The 25786-nt window shown below is 36.3% G+C and overlaps 1 protein-coding gene and 1 pseudogene across 1 annotated transcript in view; one reads left to right on the forward strand and one right to left on the reverse strand.

Annotated features, from left to right (window-relative positions):
* Window positions 1-25786, reverse strand: part of ZDHHC17 (zinc finger DHHC-type palmitoyltransferase 17) — a 112920-nt gene that overhangs the window by 55940 nt on the left and 31194 nt on the right. The window contains exons 2-3 of the mRNA XM_065886934.1: window positions 11995-12098; window positions 6294-6416 (exon numbers count right to left, since the gene is read on the reverse strand). Coding sequence (XP_065743006.1) covers window positions 6294-6416; window positions 11995-12098 — 227 coding nt within the window. The remainder of the gene's footprint in view (window positions 1-6293; window positions 6417-11994; window positions 12099-25786) is intronic.
* Window positions 21048-21408, forward strand: LOC136130975 (small ribosomal subunit protein uS10-like; annotated as a pseudogene).

Raw genomic sequence — 25786 nt, forward strand, 5'->3', positions numbered from 1 at the left:
ATTTTATTACCTTCTCTATAGTTAATATATCTGTGTTCCTGAGACGTATTTTTACTCACATTTCAAATCCTTACTAGGACTATGGCAATGAGTGATTTCCAAACTAGTTCTAAAGTACAACTTTTTTTTAACAAGGATAGGGGAAATTTTTTTTCTGCATGATAAAGAAGAGTAACTTCTATCGCCTTTTCATTGTAAACCTCTGGAAGAAAAATACTATATTTTTATAACATGTTATTTTTTGGTAGCTTTAAGACCCTAGTTCAAACTATAAAATTCTGAGAAGATTGTATAATTCTTATTTTTAAACTCAAGCCTCCTTGCAATACTATAAGATGGTTATTATCAAGAAATGTACTTGCGGGTACTAATGATCCCTAGATTTTGAGAAGAGAATATCAATGAACAAGAGATAGCAACAAATACTTGAAAGATGAAAAGCAAAGAGCTAAAACCCAAATGTCTCCAGAGGAGAACACCAATGAGAAGCAAACCAGAATATGTTATAAAACCCTAGAAAGGCTAAGGGATTAAAGGCAATAGTCACCTCGAAAGAAAGTAATAAGAAGCTGGACTGTAAACAGAAACACTGGTTCAAAGTCAATATAAGCTGCTGAAAAACTGTTGTTTTCTAACTTATATTCTCACTGAAAGTGAGTGTTTATTTAGCATCACAATAGGCATTTTAGTGACAGGGAAGCAATCAAGCAGCTGACAAAGCTAGACTAGTTTTCTTTGTGCACTGTCATCTTAAAATGTGACTACTTAAATTTTTAATATTATTATAGTGATAATTCAAACTCTTCTATTAAAGTTCAGATTCATTCTAATGTCTCTAAACTTCTCATGCTCCTGTTGATTTTAACATTCAACCATTCAGTATTTGCCAAAAGGTGTATTCAGTGCATCTTTCTAGAGAAATTTAAGACTCAAGGAATTAACATCACAGAAACACATGGGACACTGAAAACGTTGCAATGAAAGTTTACATGCTAAAAGGACATTGGGGAGGTTCCTAAGTCCCACAACTTCCAATCAGCTTTGTTTTGTCTCTTCTAAATATGAATGGTCAAACATGACCAGATAGTTGAGGAAAGCTTCAAACATGGAAGGAGACCAAAATAAACAGAAGCAGCCCAAAATAGACAATATATAGAGAAGAAGAACTTAAAAAACTAAAGTTATAATAATAGCCTCCAAAAAATAAGAGAAGGTAATATACTCATAAGAACAAAACATTTTTTTAAAGTGGGGTGGGGGGTAGAGATCAAGAGAGAATGCTTCAAATTGAAAATGCCATAGATAAAATTAGAAATTCAAAAGAAGGATTACAAGATAAATTAAGAACATCTCCCTAAAGCACAATAGCTATAAAAGGACCATATCAATGCACAATAATGTAAACTTTCACAAAGTGGGGAATAAAGAATAAAAGCTTATATGTCGCCAGGGAAGAAGAATAAGCCACACACACACTGTGCTCTCAGAAATTATAAGCTACATATTTTTTAACAAAGCCCCATATTCGTTAACAACACCTTGACTTGAAATCAAACTGAAATCAGAGACTACAAGCATTATTAGCTGTTGTTAACAAAGAATCTTGAAGTAACAGGAGACTGCTGAAGACCAAAGCCTGCACTAATCCTTTTTATTTCATTATATCAGGGTAAAATCTAAGAAATAGTTAAAAGACTTCCACTTGAAAACACTAGGAATATAAGAAATCCAGGCCAGGTGAAGGTCTCCTCCTTTCCAAATTATACTTACTTTAATATCTTACCAGCACGAAAAGTGACCCAACTAACTTTGCTTGAAGCAAGCTCCTATAATACGTCCTGATGGAACATAACTGTTACAAGGGACACTTCTCCATGGGTCTCTGGTGGCTCCCATATGTCTTGCTGAGTATATGAGAAGACTGCAAGGTCCTGACCACTCTTTACACAGGCCATTTCTGAGTTCTGTTTGCATCAAGCAACCTTGAGAGATGAGGTAATGCCTCCCTCTGGGACAAAGAGCGACTTTGCTTCCCATGTACTATAAAAGCAATGAATATCCACTGTCTGTGCTGCATCGACCATATCAAGCCACTCCCATAGGACCTAGGGAGCTATGCAAATACGATGTTCATGCTATTTGCTGTGCTATGAATAATAAAGTCCTTGGTCTCTACCTGAGTCATATATCTTCTGCCAGCATCCATGAAATAGTAATATGCTGTAGCTTCTAAGAAGGGTGTAATTCTAGACTGAAAAGTAAAAAATTAATCTTGAGGCTATAAATACCAGTTACTATAGAAAACTGCATTTACTCACCATTATCTTTGTTTTAGGAAAGTAACTTGCTAAATTATGAATTGTAAGAAATTAAATTTACCCCCCTGATTGGGAGATTGTGATTGACATATATACAGTACTACGTACAAAATAGATAACTAATGAGAACATGCTATATAGCACAGGGAACTCTACTCAATGCTCTATGGTGACCTAAATGGGAAGGAAATCCAAAAAAGAGGGGATATATGTATACATAAGGCTGATTCACTTCGCTGTACAGCAGAAACTAACACAACGTTGTAAAGCAACTATGCCCCAATTAAAAAAAAGAAATTAAGTTTACCCCTCTGAAGACATAATATACACAGACACTGTAGTTATTAACCCATTCTATAGTTAGTGACTTTATTCCGTAACCTCACTTGCCCATAAGTGGTGGAACAATCCATAAGGCAGGCAACATCAAGACTTTTTGTCTGCATTTCTCTTTTTAGAGTTTCTTATTTATTTTTAAACACAAGACAAATGTGAATTTTTTGATCAACAGAATGAGATCAAATATATCTTAACTATAACACTTGAAGCAAAAAAATAATAAAGTAATGCTTTAAAATTCTGAGAAAACTAAGCTTAATCTAGAAGTCTACACTCAGCCAAACAACCAATAAGGTTTGAGGGCAGAAGAGATAGTAACTTCAAAAGATTTACCTCCCAAGCACCCTCTCTCTCTCAGAAAGTTTCTGAAAAACAAGCTCTACTAAAACCAGAGAGTAAACCAACAGAGAGAAAAACCTAAGATCCAGGAAACTGAAACTAACACTGGAGCAAAGGGATTTCCCAGAATGATTGCAAAGGTAGGTCTCAAGACAATTGTTGTGCGTAGCTCTCAAGAGCAAACAGTCTGGGCTGGAACAGAAAGATGGAGAAATTCAGGAATGATTTCATCCTCCCTACTCCACCAAAAAAGGAACCAATAAATTATTTGATACTGTTTGCATACACAGATGGGTTTTACAGTTCTGTCTGAGTATGGGAACAATTAGTTCCAATATACATAAAGTTAAACAAATGAAAAATGAAAGCAACTATTACTTCTGACAAAAATAAAAATTCTACAGGAAAAAAACAGATATCATAGAACACTTCTGGGCTCATCAGTGATAATTTACATATGCACAACAATTTAAACTTTGCATAGTAATTTAACTAAAACTATAAAGAGGACAGAGGAAGAAGTATTAGTGGTGAGGTGCCCTAGGACATCTAGTTATCCCAAAAGAGAAAGTCAAAATATAATAACTGATAAATCAAGAAACAGCACAAAAATTGGCAATATTTATTAAAATTCAAAATTCATCCTCCTTACTTTCCTTCTCCTAAGAATTCTACAGATATATAAGAACATAAGCAAAATGGTATGTGAACAAGGTATTATTTACAACACTGTATAAAATAGTAAAAACACTAGAATCAATCTAAATGTCCACCAATAGGTAAACCATTAAATAAACTAAGTCCATACAATCAAACATTATACAGCTTTTTAAAAAGAATGATGTAGCTCTAGTTGCACTGAGATGAAAAAATTTAAAGATACATAAATTAAATGAAAAGAGCAGAAAAGCATTTGCTATCATTTGTGTAAAGAAAATAACTTTCTAGATAAAAGTAACAACATAAAAATGTAATATACAAGAGTAAGTACTGAAAGAAACAGCTAAAGTACTAAAGATAGTTACTTCTTAGGTACAGGACCCAGGGGGTGGGGGGGGGGGACTGCTGTTTTCATTCTAAGTCTTTAAGTACTATTTGATTTTTAAAAATTGTTTATGTACTATTTTGATTAAAGTAACAGTAATTTAAAAAAATACAGATACTACAGAAGGCTAGATAATTTGAACCAACCCTCCAATTAAAGAAAACTAAAAACAAGCTCAACAAAATAAAGAAATATTTCCTAAAAGCAAATATTTCCTAAGAAGATTACGAGCATTTATCTGGCTAAGATTCAGGAGATTAAAACTGGGAGAAATTAGAAAACTGTTTGGGCACCATCTACCCTAGAGACAATTTGCTGATACAGAAGAGTTGGCCAAGAGGCAAGCTAAGCAGACAAAAGCAAAATAAGGGCTGGGACCCCAAAAAGCTGCACTGTAGGAGTAATTAAGAAACAGAAGTAAACCTGGCTCTAGCATGGTCTTCAGCCACCTGAGTGATCCAGAAAATCTAAAGGCTTAAATTAAAGTTGGGCTTAGCAGAAACAAATGGTATCTTCTCATCTTAGGCCTCAAATTATTCAACAAATAAGTTTTCAAGCATAATGTCTATTATACATTCGAAGATAGTCAGGCACACAAAGGAATAATATAACAGATACAGACCCACACAGACTCCCAATGCTATCTTCTCAGACACAGTTTATATAATAACTATATTTTCAAGTATAAGACAAGATGGAAAAGTACAGCAACAAATGAATCAAATAATGCAAGTTTAAGAAAAAATTAAAATTCTAGAACTACAACATAAACAAAATTGGAACTCATTGAATTGATTTAACAGCAGATTACACATAGAGAATAAATGAACTGGAAGTCAGAAGTTTCCAGAATGAAGCAGAGAAGAAAAGGACAGTACACACAGAAGAGAGGATAAGAGACACAGCATACAATGAAAAGGTCAAACATACATTTAACTGGCGTTCCAGGAGAGCAAAAAGAGAATGGGGCAGAAGCAATGTTTGAAGAAATAATGGCTGAGATTTTCCAGAACTGATGAAAACATTAATCCACAGAATCAAGAATTTCTTGCAATCTTATTCAGGGTAAATAAAAGAAATCCACACCTAGAAACATCATCATGAAACTGCAGAAAACTAGAAACAAAGAAAAAAAATCTTAAAAGCGGCCAGAAAAAAGAAAGAAAAAAAAGCCTTTAAAAGTGTAATACTTAGACTGACTTCTCAATAGTAACAGAAGCCAGAAAACAGCGGGATGATATTCTCAATGGGTAAAAAACAAAAATAAAATTAAAAGAGCGGCCAACCTAGATTTCTATACCATGTGAAACTTTCCTTCACAAATGAAGATGAAATAAAAACATTTTCTGACAAACAAAACAGAACTTAGACATCAAGAGACCCATACTGCAGGCAGAGGAAAGGTTAGAAATACAAGAAGGGAAAAAAGGAGCAAATAAAATGGAAATACGCTCTCTGGAAGAAAGTGATTCATGAATTTCAATGCGTTAGTTATTACTTGTTTAATCTTTCTTTAGTACTCTAAGTGCAAATTCTTTTACCTGATATTAACATCCTATTTGTCTCTAGACTCTGTACGCTGTACTTAAAAGGCACACCTGCAAGCAGTTCATTTCAGATTCATGTCTCTATCTAAAAATCTTATATCCAAATTGCCAGAGACTATTTTAGCCAGATTTACTAATACTTCCTTATCATCGTGACTCCTGCTTATCTAACCACCTCTTATTATTACTGAACAAGCAGATGAACAGTAAGTAATAAAAATAATTTATACTGAGTATATAAAGTATTCATTTATGCTGGTGTGAAATTAGTTTATTATTACCTGCTATTATTAACTTCTCTTTCCTTTTGTAGCTTTTACCTGTAGAATTCATATTTAGAATGTAAGCTATAAGTTAGACTGCCTGAGTTAAAGTCCAGACTCCAACCGTTATCAGTTGTATGTCACTGGTAGCATATTTAACCTCTTTATGCTTCAGTTTCCACATCATTAGGACAGCAGTAAAAATTGTTATTTTTCACACAGGGTTACTTCAAGATTTAAGGAAATATACATGGAAAAGCACTCAGCATAGTATCTGTCACATAATAAGCATTCGATATATGTTAAAAACAATTTTTTTCAGGAAAAAAGTACACAGAATCTATATTTTAAAAGCTATGAATTTTAGAAATTATATATTTTATAATTATTTCTAATAATTTTATAGTAATAACTAATTACTTAAAAATATAGAAATGCTTACTTGACTAAATCTATTCTGTTATTGATGGCAGCCCAATGGAGGAGCGTAACATTTTCTTTGTCTGGTTGCCGTACATCATAACCTGCTTCCACCAATTCTCGGCAGCGTTCATATATTCCATATCTTGAAAAGAAAGAAAACGTGATTGTTACCACTATTTGACAAGAAATTTAAAGATGAAAATAGCATTTCCAGAAGAAACTAATGCTCCATTTTGAAACCTGGAAATTAAAATGGCTTTCTCAATATAAAATGTTACTTTAAAGATATCAATATTCCAACAGTTTTCATTACTAACCCATTTTATAATTAAACATTTTTCATCTATAAGAATGTAATAACTCATGAAGTGGAAGAGAAAAGGATAACATAAATAAAATGTCTATCAGCTATTTGTTTTTCTTAATATCACCACCTATTCTACAAAACACTTAAGGCATCTTATAAAAATACATACAGCTATGTTAAAAAATATTAAATCATAAAGAAGCAGTAACAAAGAGTTTATTAATGATTTAGAACAGCATTGAGAAAAAAGGATGTCTTACAACCTCAGGATTCTTTATTTACAAATTTAGCCTCAAAATTCCTAAGGCAAATAAGAAAGGAAGTGTAGGGGTGGGGGCAGGGCAGGTGCAGGAGTCCTGTGCGTTCAAGCCAATGAGACATAAGAGAAAGTCTACTGGGAGAATTCGAGGAAAGACGTTCATGCTTAATAAAGGAGAAAGGTGCATGCAGAGAGCTTGACCTTTACCTCCCTTTCTGTTTTTGGTCATTCTGTGGCAGCATATATATTTTTTAAAACTTTGTATTATGGAAATTTTCAAGCATAAGCAAAAATGAAAAGAACAGTACAACAAACCACCAAGAATCCATCATGGAGCCTCAAAAACCATCAACTTCATCCTAAACAAAATACTGGATCCTTGGAAATACGAGACACAAAAACAAATTAAATGAGCTTTAACTATATTTGTAATTTCTTAAAGTGGTCTCCAAAATGGGGAGGTATACCACAGGGTGAGGTTGGGGGAAAGGTGGCCTAATAAAGGAACATTAGAAGCCAATATCAAAACTGTATTCGTGTCTTAGCTAATAGAGAAAGAAATTAAGCTGCACTAATATTTAATACAGCCTTCAATGCTGCCCTGCAATGGCTCTGTACTACATGTGTACACGTACACACACACACACACACACGCACGCACAAGGTAAATCAACCTAAGGGAAGAGCAAGAGTTCCAAAATTCACAGGAGATGACAGAAGTTCCTTCAGCTCTTTGTTCTTTGTCAGAAGATTGTTTACATGTGCCCAGTTAAGTGAACTAGGCATACTACCTTAAAGAGCAGAATCTACCTCACACTTTGAATGAGACAAGAGATGATAAAAATCTTTTTAACTATACTGAGAATCGCTGGTTACTTTCCTAACATTTAAAGTGAGTAAGCATTTTCCTTTTAACAAAAAAGACAAGTGTTTCAAATCTGCTGGCTTTTTTGGGGAGCGGAGCACAGGTAGCGATGGCAAAGAACTGTGACTGGTATGCTATCAACCATATACAGTTGACCCTTGGACAACATGGGGGTTACGGGCGCCAACCCTCCCGCCGTCAAAAATCCACATAAAACTTTACGGCTGGCCCTCCATATCTGCAGTTCCGCATCTGTGGATTAGACCAACTGCAGACTGTTTAATACTATAGTATGTATTTGTTGAAAAAAATTCGCATTTAAGTGTATCCAAGCTGTTCAAACTTGTGCTGTTCAGTGGTCCACTGTATTCTTAAGAAAGGTAAAGACAGTCTGTTCCCCTTCAAGGCAAAGAGGTTATTTCAGACACAGTGAGAAACTTAACTACTTTCATTTCAGAAAAACACCTACTATAAAGAGAATATTTTTTTTAAATTGTATGTTTGGGGCTTCACTGGTGGCGTAGTGGTTGAGAGTCCGCCTGCCGATGCAGGGGACACGGGTTCGCGCCCTGGTCTGGGAAGATCCCACGTGCCGCGGACCAGCTGGGCCTGTGAGCCATGGCCGCTGAGCCTGCGCGTCCGGAGCCTGTGCTCCACAACGGGAGAATGTTTCTATCATTATGCAATATAGTTTCTGAAAGATCTTATACAACAACTGTAAAAACATTCTTATGTGGGCACACTAAAACAATTTTCTAACATGTGTGAACGCATTTGCTGTAATTACAAAAATGTCAAAACCTGATTAGTTTGCAAAAACTATCATCAGAAAATGTACATTTACAAGGTAAAGTTTAGTAAAATCTTTACTTAGTGAATAGTACTGAAAAGTAATTACTGTAACTTAATAAATGCAGCATGTGTTGTAATTCTTCCATTAGGGAATCATGTATCTTTGTGAGATTTATCTTTTTTTCAGCCAAAAAATCATGAAAACAAAGTATCTAAATAAAATAAATTTAGGATCAGATTTCCATACCACTGTAACATAAAATATTAAACTATCTAAAATAATAATGAGGAAGCATATTTAATTATACTACTCTTACTGTAAATAAGGTTAATTAATGAAAGACGTTAAAGTAAGACCTAAAGAAATATATACCCTAATTTCCCCCAAAATTATCTGCAAATTTAATGAAATTCTAATTAAAACCCCAAATGAATATCTCATGAATGTCCCAAGTAGAGCCCTAAAATTCATTTGTGAGAGTAAAAGACCAAGAATAGCTGAGACAATTTTGAAGACTACGAAATAATTAAAACAATGTGGTACTATACAAGATTAAATGGAAGAAAAAAAGAGTATTTAGAAATGGACCGCAGAGTGACATCACCATCATGGTGGAAGAAGACATTCATCGTTTTGTGCCCCCTCCAACAATAATAATTCAGCCTCTATCCATGGACCTCTGTGGGCACTATGGGATCCAGCACCATCGGCCAAGAGAGCTGGGAGAGTCTCACCCACCCATGCATTGGGTACCAGGCATACAGACCTATTCCTAGCTGTGGACCCTGCAGTGGCCCACGAACTGGCTCCAGCCCCTCTCAGCCACCATCTGGTAGCCCCAGTCCCCACTGTCTTTCACAGTCACCACAGATGACAGAGCCTTTCTGGAAGTGCAGGTTTCCAGAGAAGGTCCAGCACATTGTTACAGGAAAAAAATATGAGTTTGGATACACTGAAGAGGAGTACTTAATCATGAGCTGCATGACTAGGGGCGGGAAGGGGCTGGGAGAATGGCAGATGGGACTCTTGGAGGACATTAAAGGGACACAGGTCTCACTAACTTCTTTGCAGACTCCATCAAAATACATAAAGAACTTTTACAAACTAATTATAGAAAGACAAAAGAACTCAAAATAGGTATATTTAAAATGGTTAATTCACACAGGAAGAAACCCAAATGGCCAATAAACATAGAAAATATATTCAATATCATTTGTAATCAGAGAAAGGCCAATCAAAAGAGAGAAAAACCATTTCACAGCTATCAAACTGACAATGACTAGTAAGTGTGACAAAACTAGAACTGAGCAAAAATGCAGTGGAAAAAGAACTCATTTCCTGCAAATGGAGGTATAAATTGGCACAGCCACTTTGGAAAACCATTTGGCAAGAACTGGTAAAGCTGAAAAAGAACACACTGAACAAGCCAGAAGTTCCACTTGAGTTGTCTACCCTAGAAGAACTTTTGTTTATGTGCACAGGGGAACAGGTAAGTGAGACATTCACTGATGCGATGCTTGAAATAATGAAATAGTAGAAACGATTTCAAGTATACCTCAATAAGGAATGATAGAATACTACAAAGCAGTTAAACAGGACAGATTAGGTCCTAATTTACCAACACTGATAAATCACAAAAGCTACATAGTTTTTTTGTTTGTTTTTAAAAAGCAAACTGCAAAAGGATATGTAGTGTAGAATACAACTGATGTAAATGTTAAGCATACATTACAATAGCATATTTTGTTTACAGATGTTTGTAGACATGTACAGGAATGTTCATGAGAATGATTCACAGCAATTTCAAGAGAGGTTTCCTTGAGGAGATAAGGAAGAGAGCATGCTGAGCAACCTGCAGCAATTACAGCAAAATGTTAGCATCTGCTTAATCTGACAGTTATATTCTTCTCTATACTTATCTGTAGGATTGAAATGTTTTAAAATTTAAATAAATGTTTTAAAAGGTAGAAATTACAGACAGCACACATAGATACTTTTCAAGAAAAAGCATAATTAGAAGGGTATTTGAGGAATAAAGAAAGGTGGTTGTTTTTTTTCTTAACATGAAAGATGCTGCAGTGTATTTGCTGATGGAAACCATGCATTAGGGTGAGACACATTAATGACAAAGGAGAGAAAGAATATATTAATAGGAGCAAAGTCTCAAAAGGAAAAACTAATGTAGAGCAGTATAATTTGTTTGCTAAATATAGTTGGGACAATGTGCTTTGATTTTTGACTACATACAACATTTAGGAAAGTAGGGTGACAGTGGACTAAGGACTTCCAAAAGTTTGCCTCTCCACAAAAGTAATGAAAAAACTGGCAGTATCAACGTTTTCAGAACTCTGGAAAAGTTAACAAAAGGCTTTCAGCAATCCAAGGGATCTTTAGTCAAGAAAAACAGCTGAATTTCAGGAAGAACAGAGGACTGTGGTGTTTTAAAATACCACAGTCCCATCCTCTGCTCCCCAGCAGCGTTGAAAAATAAGTTGTATTCCTGGTACTGATAGCAGAGTGAGCAGAATAGGAATGGAGTTCCTTCAAAGCCTCATTCTCAAAGAGGAGTCATTATTTCACCTATATGGTGGTTCCCTGGAAGAGTCTACTTGAAAGGCTTATCTATTAGACCTCACCCAAACTCATTAAAACCTCCTTTCTAACAAAAAAAAAAAAAAAAACCTCCTTTCTGGGATGTTTGTCAAATGTTTTAACGTAACAGTTGTTTGAGAGGATGGAAAGCAGTTGGGACAAACAACAGACAAATCAAAAAGCTTAAGCAAAAGCTGAGGAATGAGATATCCACAGGGGCTTGAAAAGCTCAGACACATTCCTGGGAAGCTAGAAGGCCATGCACATGTTCAACAAAGACTGGAGAAGGCCCTAAGCTCTCACTTCTGATTGACCTTGAGGTTCTTTGCAAGCAGAAAGTGAAGGCTAAGGCAGAGCTGTAAGCTGCCTGGCTGAGTGCTGAGTGTCTCAACTTGCACTTGCACGAAGAGTTCCTTGACAAAGATCAAGACTTACTGGTTCTAGGGATTTAAGAAGTCTCTGACCACTAACTAACCAAGTAGAGACTTCACTGGGCACACATGACAAAGATACAGACTTTATAGAATTAGTTCAGAAATGTTACAAACAACAACAAACCCTGCAGAACCTGATACCCAGAACTGCCATGTTACATTATTTGAACAGTCCAGTTTTCAACAAAAAATTATAAGACATGCAGAAGAGCAAAAAAGTATAACCCATGGGGAGCAGGGGGTAGCAATTAATAGAAACTGTTCCTGAAGAATCGCAGACATTGGACTTACTAGACAAAGACTTTAAATCAGCTATTTTAAATCTGTACAAAGAACTAAAGGAAAGTATGAAAACAATGTCTCACCAAGTACAGAATTATCAAATAGAGAATATCAAAAAGAGAAAGAAATGTAAATTTCCCTTAAAATACAGATGTCAAAGAAGAAAACAACTGCAACAAAAAACTTACTGTGTAGCCTTAACTATGTCCCACGTGCTGTAATCATCAATATGAGTTTTCCGCCCAAGGGGTTCACCATATCCATGGCTATAATGGCTTTGAGGTTTGATTTCCTGTTGAAGAAAAAGAATTACATAGAGATAAGAATTGAGAAATGAAGTATGAAAATATTTCAGTATTTTACTATTGCTTTTGTGCTGATGTTTGTTATTTAAAAGTTTAACCTTATGCTGAAGTCTGTACCCTTTGGAGAAAAAGCATGTTCAAACAGATCTACCCCTTACACACAGTCTCAAAACAGAAAAGCTACAAAACTGTAAATCAGTGACAAATCAGTAACTGAAATTCATCTTTAGCTCTACAGAACTCTACTTCTTCATCAAATCAACTCTCATTCTCTCAGACCAATTTTTCTACTGTTCCAGCATAACCCCCTAGCGCTAACACTCTACTTCAAAACTTTCATCACATGCCAAATAAAGACTAAGGTCCTAAAAAAGGAACCCAGGTGTATTATTCTCAGATATCACCTTTTCTTATACTCCTTCATGCTGAGGGCTTGTTAAGGCATCTACTATTAGGTGAATAACGAACAACAGGGCATTCTAATAAAATATAAATCTGCTTGAGTAGTTCTAAAAATGTCAACACCCTTAAAGAAACTAATGTTTATATAAAAATTTAATTAAACAGCTTTATAGAATATTACATCCATTTAAAACTTATATGCTATGTGCAATTTTCTATTTAAAATACAAAATTTGTTATGCATAGTCAGCTTCCTCAATATAGCACTAAGATACAATTACTTCTTTTATATGAAAACAGAAAAATTGAGCATGTTTGGTTCTACTACCATCCGTCCAAATTTCTATGATTCTGATATTTTTCTCTTACAGGCACACACACATAAATGAAAGGATAAGGCATAACAAGATATTTGGAGAGAATTAAATCCTTACAACAATTCATTCTCTCTTAGCCACTGATATTTAATAATACAAATTTATGGTATTTCATTGGAGAAAAAAGTCTATTATCTTTAGCTCACTCTAGCCATTTAATCTATGTGGAAAATTCCAATACTGATTGGTTTGAACCATACATTTAGAAGACTATCAACAATATTACTGAATATTTTCAACAATAGGGAATTTAAAAGTTTCACAAAAGCAAATTCAGCTTAGTATATAACCTTTCCTTATGAAAATGCCACCACCAATATTAAAATACCACCGTAATAATCATAAATCCACATTTGCAGAAGAAAGAAAATAGACATCAGTCTTAAGCCGAGATTCACAACATGTTACACATACTGCATATAATTTACTAAGTGATTTTTTTGAGAGATTGTTCTTGGACTCCATTAAAATAGAACTGGTTGGGCTTCCCTGGTGGCGCAGTGGTTGAGAGTCCACCTAACGATGTAGGGGACACGGGTTCGTGCCCCGGTCCGGGAGGATCCCACATGCCGCGGGGCAGCTGGGCCCATGAGCCATGGCCACTGAGCCTGTGCTCCGCAGCGGGAGAGGCCACAGCAGTGAGAGGCCCACATACCGAAAAAAAAAAAAAAAAAAATAGAACTGGTTAAATATGAACACAAGCAGGTATAGTATATTGGGTGTATACAACACTCTGAATAATTGATGAAGCTAACCAATACATAAGACTTACCCAATTTAATTTTTTAAAACTGTTCTATTTAATTTCTCCACTGAACTCCAGTTCTCAACTTCTCTATGCTCTATATTCAGTGGAGCAAGTTAAAAGAAAGACATTTCTCAGATCAGTAGCACTTCCTTTTTTTCTATATTTTTTCTGATATTATTCTCCCCTACCATAAGGAAAATAACCTTTTAAACTTTCAATTCTAACTTTTTCTATAGGTCCATAAGACATCTGAAGGAAAATAAAAACCTGGCCATAGTTTACAAGCAGAATGGAATAAAATGTCCAACAAAACATGTACTGAAAGTCTGCTATAAACAAAGTCCTCTACAATGTACTGGGACCCCAAGCCAGGACAGGATAAAGCTAGTGCAAAGTTTAAGAGAGTGCCAAAAAACTCAATTATCAAGATTTTTAAAATCTTTTAAAAATCAAAACAAAACAAATCCTAAACATAAAGATTTAAAATATAGACAGCACTAGTATTGCTCATTTTCCTTTTGTGTCAGGCTCCACTGTGGCTTGAAGCAGTACTGCAAACCAATATGCAAATAACAAATATGGTCTCTTGCCCTCAAGGTCTTTATACTCCAAAATGGAAGGACAAAGTAGATAAGAAACATAAGTCAAAGATTAGAAGCAAGAGCTAAGTTAAAACTTAAATAAAGATAACATGAGGGCCAAAAAGTAATAATATAACTTTAAAAACTATTTCAATATAAAAATCTGCTAGGGCAAACTGCTATTATTTTTTACTAAGGACAAATAGGTTGCTTTTAGAGGCAAATAACAAATATTCATTAAATTAAAAAAAATCTCTTTTTAAAGCTTACTACTGTAATGCTTTCATGTGATTTTAGTTTTATTTTTATCCCCAGAGACCTATTATATATAATGATTAAACTGTATTCTCAGTTTATCTACCGTCCATTTTGCCCCACTGACAGTGCCAAATGTGATCTTCCAATGTACTAGAAATCAGACTTTTTTCCAGTAACATTTAAAAATTAAATGCATTTGTTTTATCACAATTATATGGTTTTTATTTGTTTACTTCTACTTTTTAGTAAAGGAAATATGATTTTTTTTAAAGATGGCTTTACATATATCCTTAGAGTAATTTTCAAGAGGTACAGTTATTCCCACTAAAAAGGTAGAGGAAATGGTGTTTAAGCAAATCTCCAACCTGTTGTACTATTTTTTTTTTTTAATTAATAACACGGGGCTTCCCTGGTAGCGCAGTGGTTGAGAGTCCGCCTGCCGATGTAGGGGACACAGGCTCGTGCCCTGGTCCGGGAAGATCCCACATGCCCCGCGGAGCGGCTGGGCCCGTGAGCCACGGCCGCTGAGCCTGCACGTCCGGAGCCTGTGTTCCGCAACAGGAGAGGCCACAACAGTGAGAGGCCCGCGTACCGCAAAAAAAAAAAAATTAATAACACGGGCTTAAATTCTTTTTCTCACTTTTAATCACATTGGAAACTGATTCACCTCTAGAACTAGTACCCTGCCAATCTGACAAATGACAACACTCTCTATCAAGATAACCACCACTATCACTAGGCCTAGGAATAACAGTTGTGATTTTTAAACTTTAAAAACATAAAATAAAAAATAGCGTGTTAATGTAAATAAATGTATCCTATAAATGTATAGATTATATTAATTTTTTAATTATAAATTTGCTATTATACATCAGATAAATTTTCAACGTATAAATATTTAATGACACTAAAATCCTATAATTTTTCCTTGATTTTAATGGGAACCAAGATGCAATTTAATTGATATCTCTGCCAAGGAAAGTAATACTAATTAAAAAATACATACGTAGGTCATTGTAACTTTTAAGAATGCAGTAATTCCATTAGAAGCAGCATGGTATAATAGAAAAAGTCCTTGACTGAGAGGCTAATGAATTGAAAGTCTGCCATTCTCTTACCTAGGCTACAACCCGGCAAGGCAATTAACTATGGTAGGATTCAGGTCCCTCATCTGTAAAAAGAGGAGGATGAATAAGATCAGCTTAGAGTTCTACCCAGGTGCCTCAAGGACCAACATCAGGGCATCAAAGAGCTTGATAGTTTCAGCTCCACTCAATTCACTCCCTTCTTAAACAAAGCACTTTGTTATTTAGCCTCTTTTTAGATACTGGGGCTTTACATAATATTTCTTTAATAATAAAAAAAAAGATTTAGCTCCTTTTTAAAAGTTTAAAAACCACTAGATTAGAAGTCCTCCAAGATCCCTTCTAAGGCTAACATACAATGATTTTATATATTGGAATAAAGAAATTACAGCCACTGGAAGGATCCTTAAGGTACCTAAATTGACAGCCAAAGGTTTTTATAGCCCTAGGAGCTGCTGAAGAGAACTAGAAGGAGAGAAAGCACCTCCAAAACCCGCTGCTCAAGTAGCAGACAGGAAGGAGAAGAGCTGGGACAAGCTCAGCTGCCATACACTGCTGCTAAGAGAAATCAATACGATAAAACTCAAACTTATACGGCAGATACAGGCAAACTCTGGATGGCATATCAAGATGCGTGTTTATAATATGTGTTTATTCACATGCCTGGATGGAATTATATAACCAATAAACTAGTGAGCAAGTGTCTGTGTGCAATCTAGTTAATACAATCTAGTTAACTTTTAAAAAATACTAGACCTATTAATCTTTAGTTTACATTCATTTAAAACAAAGAGGGGGCTTCCCTGGTGGCGCAGTGGTTGAGAGCCCGCCTGCCGATGCAGGGGACACGGGTTCGTGACCCGGTCCGGGAAGATCCCACATGCCGCGGAGCGGCTGGGCCCGTGAGCCGTGGCCGCTGAGCCTGCGCATCCGGAGCCTGTGCTCCGCAACGGGAGAGGCCACAACAGTGAGAGGCCCGCGTACCGCAAAAAAAAAAAAAAAAAAAAAAAAAAAAAAAAAAAAAAAAAAAAAAAGAGGGAGGCAGCACTGATCAAAGAATCCTCTATGGCAGGGGTCTCCAAGCCCCGGGCTGCGGACTGCTACGGAACTGGGCCACACAGGAGGTGGAGAGCGGTGGGCGAGGGAGTGAAGCTCCATCTGCCACCCCCATCGCTGCATTACTGCCTGAACCATCCCCCCACCAGGCCATGGAAAAACTGTCTTCCACGAAACCGGTCCCCGGTGCCAAAAAGGTTGGGGACCCCTGCTCTATGGCACAGTACTTTATTACCAACCAAATATAGATGTTTAATAAGAGCTCTATAAGAAAAGGTGCTCCAAGAATCGGTTCTATGGTAGAGTATATCTGAAAGAACAAACATGCAAGAGTAAGTTCAGGAATATTCAGAAAGAAGGGTAAGAGCAGGGACTTGCCCTGCCATTAATTACAATACATCAGAAAGCAAAGTAAAGAAAAAATAGGAGTACTGCAGTGATAAATAGGGTAGTGGAATAGAGCTTGAAGAATGAGAATTAGAATCAGGAGGGAAAGACATATTATTCAGTAAATGGTATAAATGGACAACTGGCTAGCCATCTGGGATAAAAAAAAAATTCAACAGGCTCCAACACAGAAGAGTGATGTGCTTGGTAGAAAGACGCTAACAAATACAGCCAAGGATATAGTTTCTTTAATGGCATATGATGCTGAAACTTGTCTGAAAAAGCAGGGCCACACAAAGCAGAATTCAGAGCAGCATGCTCCCAGGTGGAAGCTTCCCAGGTCAGCAACACATCCCATGAGAACATACAGGTAGATGCCTATACTATTCTCCTGGTGAGAGAAGCATGCACCCTCCTGTTCTGGGGAGCCTTTGTGCCACTCTGGACTCTCCTGACTGTTCTGGAGACTCTGACCGTATGTCTGGTGCTCACCAGGTCTAAGTAACTTGTTCAAAACAGCTCTAGGACTTACCTGAATGTTTAATGAAAGACCAGTTAGAGTGAAGATCAATTTCCCAGGCTTCCTAGAGAAGTGACTACCTGGCAGGACCAGGCCTCAGTCAAGGACTCTTCCTATAAGATTGCCATCTCACTCCTTATATTAGATAACTTCCAGTCAGGTCAAAGATTTAAATATAAGAATATAAGTAATAACAGTCCTAATGTTTTAAAAAAAAAAGCTCTGAGAAAAGCATGAGTAATAACACATTGAAAAATGGGCAAAGAATATGAAGATAATTCAAAGAGGGCAAAATACAATGGCAAATATAGGTATGAAAAGATGCTGTAATTCTCAATATAAATGCATTTCCAAACAGAGAGAGAGAGAGCACAAAGTCAATTCAATAAAATCCTAGGGCACATACATGTTACCTACAAGACACATGTGACCTGCCTGCCTTTGGTGCATTAACCCATAAATATACACAGGTGAATTAGCAAACCAGTAGGGCTTAACCATATGCCTGTAACTTGCACTGTGCAAATGTCTGCTGTCAGGTATCATTCTAACAGGTTGGACTCTAAATAAAGAAGCTAATTGTATTTAATTATATAATTTTGAGCTTCTCAAATTTAATTCCATTAAATGTATATGATGAAACTAAAACAATATAAAGTGTTGTTGACAAAAAGAAAGAAAAAAAGTCTCTATACATAATTGACTCATTTTTAAGTCCTAGCCAAAACTGATGAGCCAAATGTGAGACCTTCTTAAAACCTAGGTAGTAATGAACTAAATTCTAGGAATACCATAAGGATTTTTAAAAAGGAATATATAATGAGAGGACAGCATAAGCATTAAACATATAACTAAATGAACAATGAAAGATAAGGAAAAGCAGTAGCCACTACAAAATTATAAAATAACTTTCTTTTAAAACGTATTTAATTAATAGTGTCAGCAAAGGGCACTACACTCAAGGCAGAATTTCTTACTAATCTATTTGATGTACCCTCTTTAAGGGAAGATTGGACAAAAATGATTTGGTGATATAATGGAAAGATTTCAAATCAATTTTTTCAGTAAGTAAGAAGTCTCTGCTATATTATATGCTCTGCTGTGGTCCCCAATCCCTGGCTAACAGTATGTGATTTTTGCTTTTAAAAAAGAGAGGCCAGCTTGAGGCATAGGTAGGTTCTCTTTATGCTGTAGGACCACCACTGTCTCAATCCAAACTATCAAAGTCACTTTGCTTGCTTCCAACAAATTTTAGACTAGGAAAATGTTCATCACCTTCTAGCTTCACTAAAAACTGGTTTCACTTCATTTCCTTCTAGTATTAATCTATATGTATATACATACTTGTAACAATATACATAAATCTGGCACACTTTTTTTCCTTCCACAGACATTTGATGAACAAATGCCTATATGTATATTTTTCTCCCTCTCCTTAAAAAAAAAGAAAAAGAAAGAAAAGAAAAAACTTTATTTTTAGGATTATTTTTATTTAGGATAGTTTAAGATTTACAAAACCAGTACACAGTTCCCATATTCCACACACCCAGTTTTCACTATTATTAACATCTAACATTAGTATGGTACATTTGTTGTTATTCAATCAATATTAATACATTATTAACTGAGATCTATACTTTATTCAGATTGCCTTAGTTTTTAGGTAATGTCCTTTTTCTGTTCCAGGATTCCATCCAGGGTATCGCATTACATTTAAATGGTCATGGCTCCCCAGGCTCTTCTTCGCTATGACAATTCCTCAAACTTATTTTTGATGACTTTGACAGTTTTGAGAACTAGTCAGATACTTTGTAGAATGACCCTCAACTGGGATTTGTCAGGGGTTTTTTTTCACTATTAGACTAGAGTATGTGTTTTTAGGAAGAAGTGTTATTTTTTAATTTAACCTAATTTTGCAAATTTCCTTCAATACTGCTATACAATCTTTATTTGCCCAAATATTTATATATCTTTAGTCTGTAATCACAGTATTCATATATTTTATATTCTTCCCTTTTACATTTCCTCTTAGAATGGCTATTATTAAAACGACAAGATATAACAGATGTTGGAGAGGATGTGAAAAAAAGGGAACCCTTGTACACTGTTGGTGGGACTGTAAATTGGAATAGTCACTATGGAAAATAGTATGGGGATTCCTCAAAAAATTAAGAATAGAACTACCATATGACCTAGCTATTTCACTTCTGGGTATTTATCCAAAGAACACAAAAACACTAATTCAAAAAGACATCTGCACTCTTATGTTCACTGCAGCATTATTTACAATAGCTGAGACACGGAAACAACCTAGGTGTCCATCGATGGATAAAGGGATGAAGAAGATGTGATATATTCGTACACAATGGAATACTACTCAGCCATTAAAAAGAATGAAATCCTGACATTTGCAACAACATGTATAGACCTTGAGGGTATTATGCCAAGTAAAATAAGTCAGGAGAAAGACAAATACTGTATGATTTCACTCGCGTGTGGAATCTAGAAAAACAAAACAAAATAAAACAAAAAAAACTCATAGATACAGAGAACAGATTAGTGTTTACCTAAGAGAAGGAGATTGGGGGGAGGTGAGCAAGGGGTGAAGGGGGTCAACTGTATGGTGATAGATTATAACTAGACTCCTGGTTTGTAGTGTATACAGATGTTGAATTACAATGCTGTACACCTTAAACTTATATAATAATTTTAAGAAACAAACCAAGAAAAAGGATAACTTAAAAAAAAAAGAATAAATGGATGGATTTTTCCTCACTACAACAAAATACTTCCTTTAACTCATTTAACATTTCTTCTTTTTAACCCATTATTGACCAGGGGATTTTTGTAGAGACTAACGCCTGTGGCCTTAATACATTTCTGGTCAAAAATGTGTTAACTGGAGTAAATTCCTAGAGAGAGATTCTTAAAGGGTATGAATATTCTTATGGCTCTTGATACAATATCTAAATTGTTTTTTGCAAAGGGACTATATTTATAATCCCATCACCAATATCTGATTAACCATTTCTCCATAAACTCACTGACTCTAGGTGTTGTTTTTAAATTATCCCTTAATTTAAATAGAGTAGATAATACTTGAACTCTCAACCTTAAATATATTTTCCTATTCTATTTCATCTTTTGAGAATTACCTGTTCCTATCCTTTGGCCATTTTATTCTATTTCGGTCCTGAAATTTGTTTGTTTAATGTATTTGAATCTGATTTTTATGTACAGTGAAGATTAGATACTAACCTTTTCATACTGATCTAAACACTTCTGTTCCATTGTTAGAGCTGTTATCTATGCTTTTGATATATTTCAAGGATTATACTTTTATAATCACGTACATTTTTTTCCTTGGTCCTGACTTTTATATTTAAATACTACCATAGCACTTGGAGGAAGACAGGGTCGCCGCTGCAGCGGAACCTCGGGCCACCCACTCCTGCTCCTAACTTACCGCTGTTCGCTCTCGCCAAGGAACAAGTCAGTCAGGAAGCTGTGCCACAGCCATCCATGGCTTTTAAAGATAACAGAAAGACTCCAGTGGAGCCCGAGGTGGCGATTCACCGCATTAGAATCACCCTCACCAGCCACAACGTGAAGTCTTTGGAGAAGGGATGTGCTGACCTGATCAGAGGTGCGGAGGAAAAGAATCTCAAAGCGAAAAGGACCAGTTCAGATGCCTAAAAGACTCTGAGAATAACTACAAGGAAAACTCCTTGTCGTGACGGTTCTAAGACTTGGGATTTTTTTCCAGATGAGGATCCACAAGGGACTCATTGACCTGCACAGTCCTTCTGAGATTGTCAAGCAGATCACTTCCATCAGTATTGAGCCAGGAGTCGAGGCTGAAGTCACCAGTGCAGATGCTTAAATCAACATTTTTAATAAATTGATAATCAGTTGTTAAAAAAAAATACTACCATAATCATTAGTGCTACCCATCAAATATTTCCAGTTCTTTTCCCAAGCACATGGTAGTTTTGTACGTCCTTGGCCCCTGGAAAATTAAGTAAGTCCAAGTGATTGACTTTTTTCTTTAACCAAGAGAATATGAATAAAAGAGACATGTTGCTGTCAGAGAATAGGTTTTAAAAGCCAGTATGCAATTCCTCACTCTCACTTCTCATCGGCCATGGAAACTGGCAATGTTCCAGAGAGCAGATAATCAATCAGTCTGGGTCCCAGAGCAGCCATAATGCATGTGTAGCAAACCACTGACACGTATGCCACTAAGATTTTAGGGTTGCTACTGCAGCAAAACCTAGCTTATCCTGACTACTATAACTCTGAGAGTTATTCTAGTAAGTAGTATGCAGACAGGGACCTATATAAATCATTTTCATTGCATTTTGGAGCTGGTTATAAGTAGTATATGGGAGTACTACTAATGTTCAGATTTACCTTGTATCTAGCCACATTGTTAAAATTATAATCTCTAATTTTTTATGATCTCTTTGAATAGTCTAAGAATACAATCAAATCTGAAAATAAGTGTTGTCTTTCCTTTCATGGCATTGGCAGAAACATCAAATGCAATTTTACAAAAAAAATAATGACAGTACATCCTTATTTCCTTATTTTTTTTCCATTTTAAACAGGCAATGCCCTTACTGTTTCTCCATTATTTATAAAGTTGTTAAGTCATCCTTATTCAAATCCATTCCAGAGAATGAATAACATTGCATTTAGATACAAATGTCCACTTGACCACCTTTTTCTGTCTTGCCTCTACAATATCCTCTTAAAAGGTCTGCCTACACTGCTGTTCCAATCACTCCCCTGCTTAAAATCCTTAAAATCATGCATATAGAGTAAATGAAGAACATTTCAGCAGTCATACAAAATCGCATGGTCTGGCCCCACCTTACTTTTTCCAGCTTTAATATTCATCATTTCCTTCCAAGCATCATACATGTTTATTTATACCAGCCATTCCAAGTACAGTCATGTACTTTAAAAACCTCAGTACCATTTTGCTCATGTTAGCTATTCTACTCAGAAGGCACACCCCATCTCAGGTTTGAAAGACTTTTACTAATCCTTTAATTCACACTTCAAAAGTCACAATAGTCTTCCTTGTTTCCTTCAGGTAGAGTCAACTGTCCTGTTATCTGTGTTCTCACTACTACACAAACAAATTATTATAGTACTGTGTGATGGTATATGTGTTAGTTCCCTATTGATCCTGTAATAGATTTCTACAAGCTTAGTGCTTTAAAAGGACACATATTTATTACATTACAGTTCTGGAGATCGGAAGATCAAAATCAAACATCAATATCACAAAGGGTCAGCAGAGCCATGCTCTCTAAAGAGGCTCTAGGGGAGAAGCCATTCTTTGCCTCTTCTAGCTCTGGTGGCTTCTGGCATACCTTGGCTTGTGGTGACATCAGTCCAATATTTGAGGCCAGCATCTTCAAATCTCCCTGGTCTGCTTCATAAGGGCTATTCCTTCTGTATGTGTGTTCAAATCTCTGTCTGCCTCCCTCTTATAAGGATACGTGTAATTGCAATTAGGGTCCACCTGGATATCCAGAATGACCTCCCCCATCACAAGACCCTTAATTTAATCATCCCTGTAAAGATTCTTTTTCCCTTATAAGGTAACACTTACAGGACAAGTTCCAGGGTTTAAGATTTGATATCTTTGGGAAGCCATTATTCTGCTTACCAGAAGATGCGAATAAAGGTGGAAAAGTGAGAAGTAAAGAGGCAAAGTTAATATTACATAGGCTAGGTGCTGTTTGTAGTTTTCTCTCAGCTATCAAACATCCTCAGTCATTGGCAGTATCTACTGTTGCCTCTCTCATGTGGGGCATTTTGAGAATTCTGCAATACTCTCTCCTTGACCAAACTGCAGTCAGACTCCTCTGATCATTCTTCTCAAATGGGCCTTGACCTTGGCTCCCACCCTTACTGGGACTGCATAGTCCAGCTTTAGCAAGAATCCTGCTAAGTCAGTTTAGAGAATTTCCTGTCCTTGCTATCTGACCACCCTGGCTTGCCCTCAGCAAGAATCCTATTAAGTTGGTTTAGCAAGAATCTCCCTATCCTTGATGTCTCCTCTTAGTATTTTCCCTCCACTGATCACCCCCACCTCATTCTGCCTGTTGGCTATAAATTTCCAATTGTCCTTGCTGTACTCAGAACTGAGCCCAGTTGTACACTGAGGTGAGGGCTCCTTTCCCCTATTGCAATGGTTCCTGGATGAAATCCATTTTTACCATTTTAACTACTGTCATCTCTGGTTTTCTTTGACAGAACCTCCCTCTGTAACATTCTCTGGTGCAGAAGAGACATTCTTCAGCTTACCTCTAAAAAGTCCTCAGCTCCTATGTCACTGGTATAACTTTGAGGTTGCTTCTGCCCAGCAGGCAATTCTCTTTGGTAAGTTTCTTTCAAGCCTGTCTAGCCTCTAAAGTGTTTGGCTGGCCCGAAGGAAACACCTTTAATTCAACATCACTGGACACACAGAGGATGTTGTGTGTCCTGGCTCTTCCACTGTACGGCTATTTTATATATCGCTTACCTTTACACCTCCCCAGTAAAGCAGCAGCTGCCCCCAGTCTCTGGGCCATCAGTAATTCCAGGGGACCCAAATCACACTTTTCCAAGAATTCTCTAACACTCCACTCAGATAGCATCCTAGGGAGGCCTATTTTCCACAACCCAGCAGACTTTCAGCCAGAGAAGTATTTTTCCTCCTGAAAAGTTCTCCAATCTTTCAGAGAAATTGTTTGCAACCCACATGGAAGACAATATAAACACTACAGCACTCCCTCTTGGGTTGATAACTCTTCCAAGAATCCTTTGCTCCCACTTAAGTCTCTCTTTATCTTGTACAGACTAGAGGTGATAGAGTTCCAGTACAAATCACAGCCACTTTCCAGCAGGTTCAGCACCTCCGCTTGCACTGCAGGCCTCCTTTGTCAACTACTGTCCTCAATTTTGAGCTCCAAGAAAAATGCTTAGGTGACAAGAAAAAAATCCCACTTCACATCCTATTATACAAAACTGTATCTTAAAATACTTAGTATTTTTCACTTAACATTATGTTTTTTGGGATTTACCTACGCTGAAACATGTAGTTCTTGTTTATTTAATGAAATTATTAGACAGTATTCCATTACATGAATAAACCACATACATTCCCCTATTAAGAGACTTTTTTGCTACTATAAACCACACTGCAATGAACAATCTTATACAGGTCTCATCTGTAAAAGTTTCTCTAGGGTAAGCACCTAGTATTGGAACTTCTGGATTAAGAGATTTTGAGTATCTTCTACTTTACTGTCATTAATATGCTTTCCAAGGTGTCAGCACCAACTTATACTCTCACTAGCAATGTATGAGTTTTTCACTATACTTAGATTTACCAGACTTAATTTTGGAGGAATCTGGTGGGTACTAAATTATATCTTGTTTTGACCTGCATTTCCCGGAAGCAAATTGAAAAAAGTTAATTTAGGTAGATCAACTGTATCAATGCTGCTGAAAAGTCAACAAGGATGAGGACCACAAGTTAACCACTGGATACAGCAATATAGATTTCGTGTTGCTTTGCACATGCCAGACTAGAACTGATTAAAGAAAAGATGGAAGGAAAGAAACTGGGAACAGCAAGTACAGGCAAATCTCTTGAGGAGTTTTGATACAAAGAGCAAAGAAATAGGGCAGTAGGCAGAAGAGAAGTGGAATCGAGGAAAACATGATGTGCATCTTGAGACTTATTTTTCAGGATGGGAGAAATGACTGATAGTAGAAATGATCTGGTAGAGTCAAAAATTGATGAGGTAGAAGTGTGAGTAGAGAACTGCTGGAGAGATGCCTTCAGTGGGCATGAGAGGACAGAAATTAAGCATAACCAAACATATACAGTATTTTTATGCTAAAAAACACAGAACACTGATGAAAGAAATCAAAGAAGATCTAAATAAATAGACAGACATATCATATTTATGGATTAGAAGACTAAAAATGGTTAAGATGTCAATTCTCCCCACATTGACAGATGAGTTTAGTGCCATTCCTATCAAAATCCCAGAGAGACTTTTTGTGTATATAGACAAGGTTATTCTAAACTACATAATGATCAAGGGATCAATCCAAGAAGATATAACAATTATAAGTATTTATGCACCCAACACAGGAGCACCTCAATACATAAGGCAAATGCTAACAACCATAAACGGGGAAATTGACATTAACACAATAATAGTAGGGGACTTTAACACCCCACTTACACC

This window comes from Phocoena phocoena, chromosome 11, assembly GCF_963924675.1.
Source record: "Phocoena phocoena chromosome 11, mPhoPho1.1, whole genome shotgun sequence".
Classification (NCBI taxonomy): domain Eukaryota; kingdom Metazoa; phylum Chordata; class Mammalia; order Artiodactyla; family Phocoenidae; genus Phocoena; species Phocoena phocoena.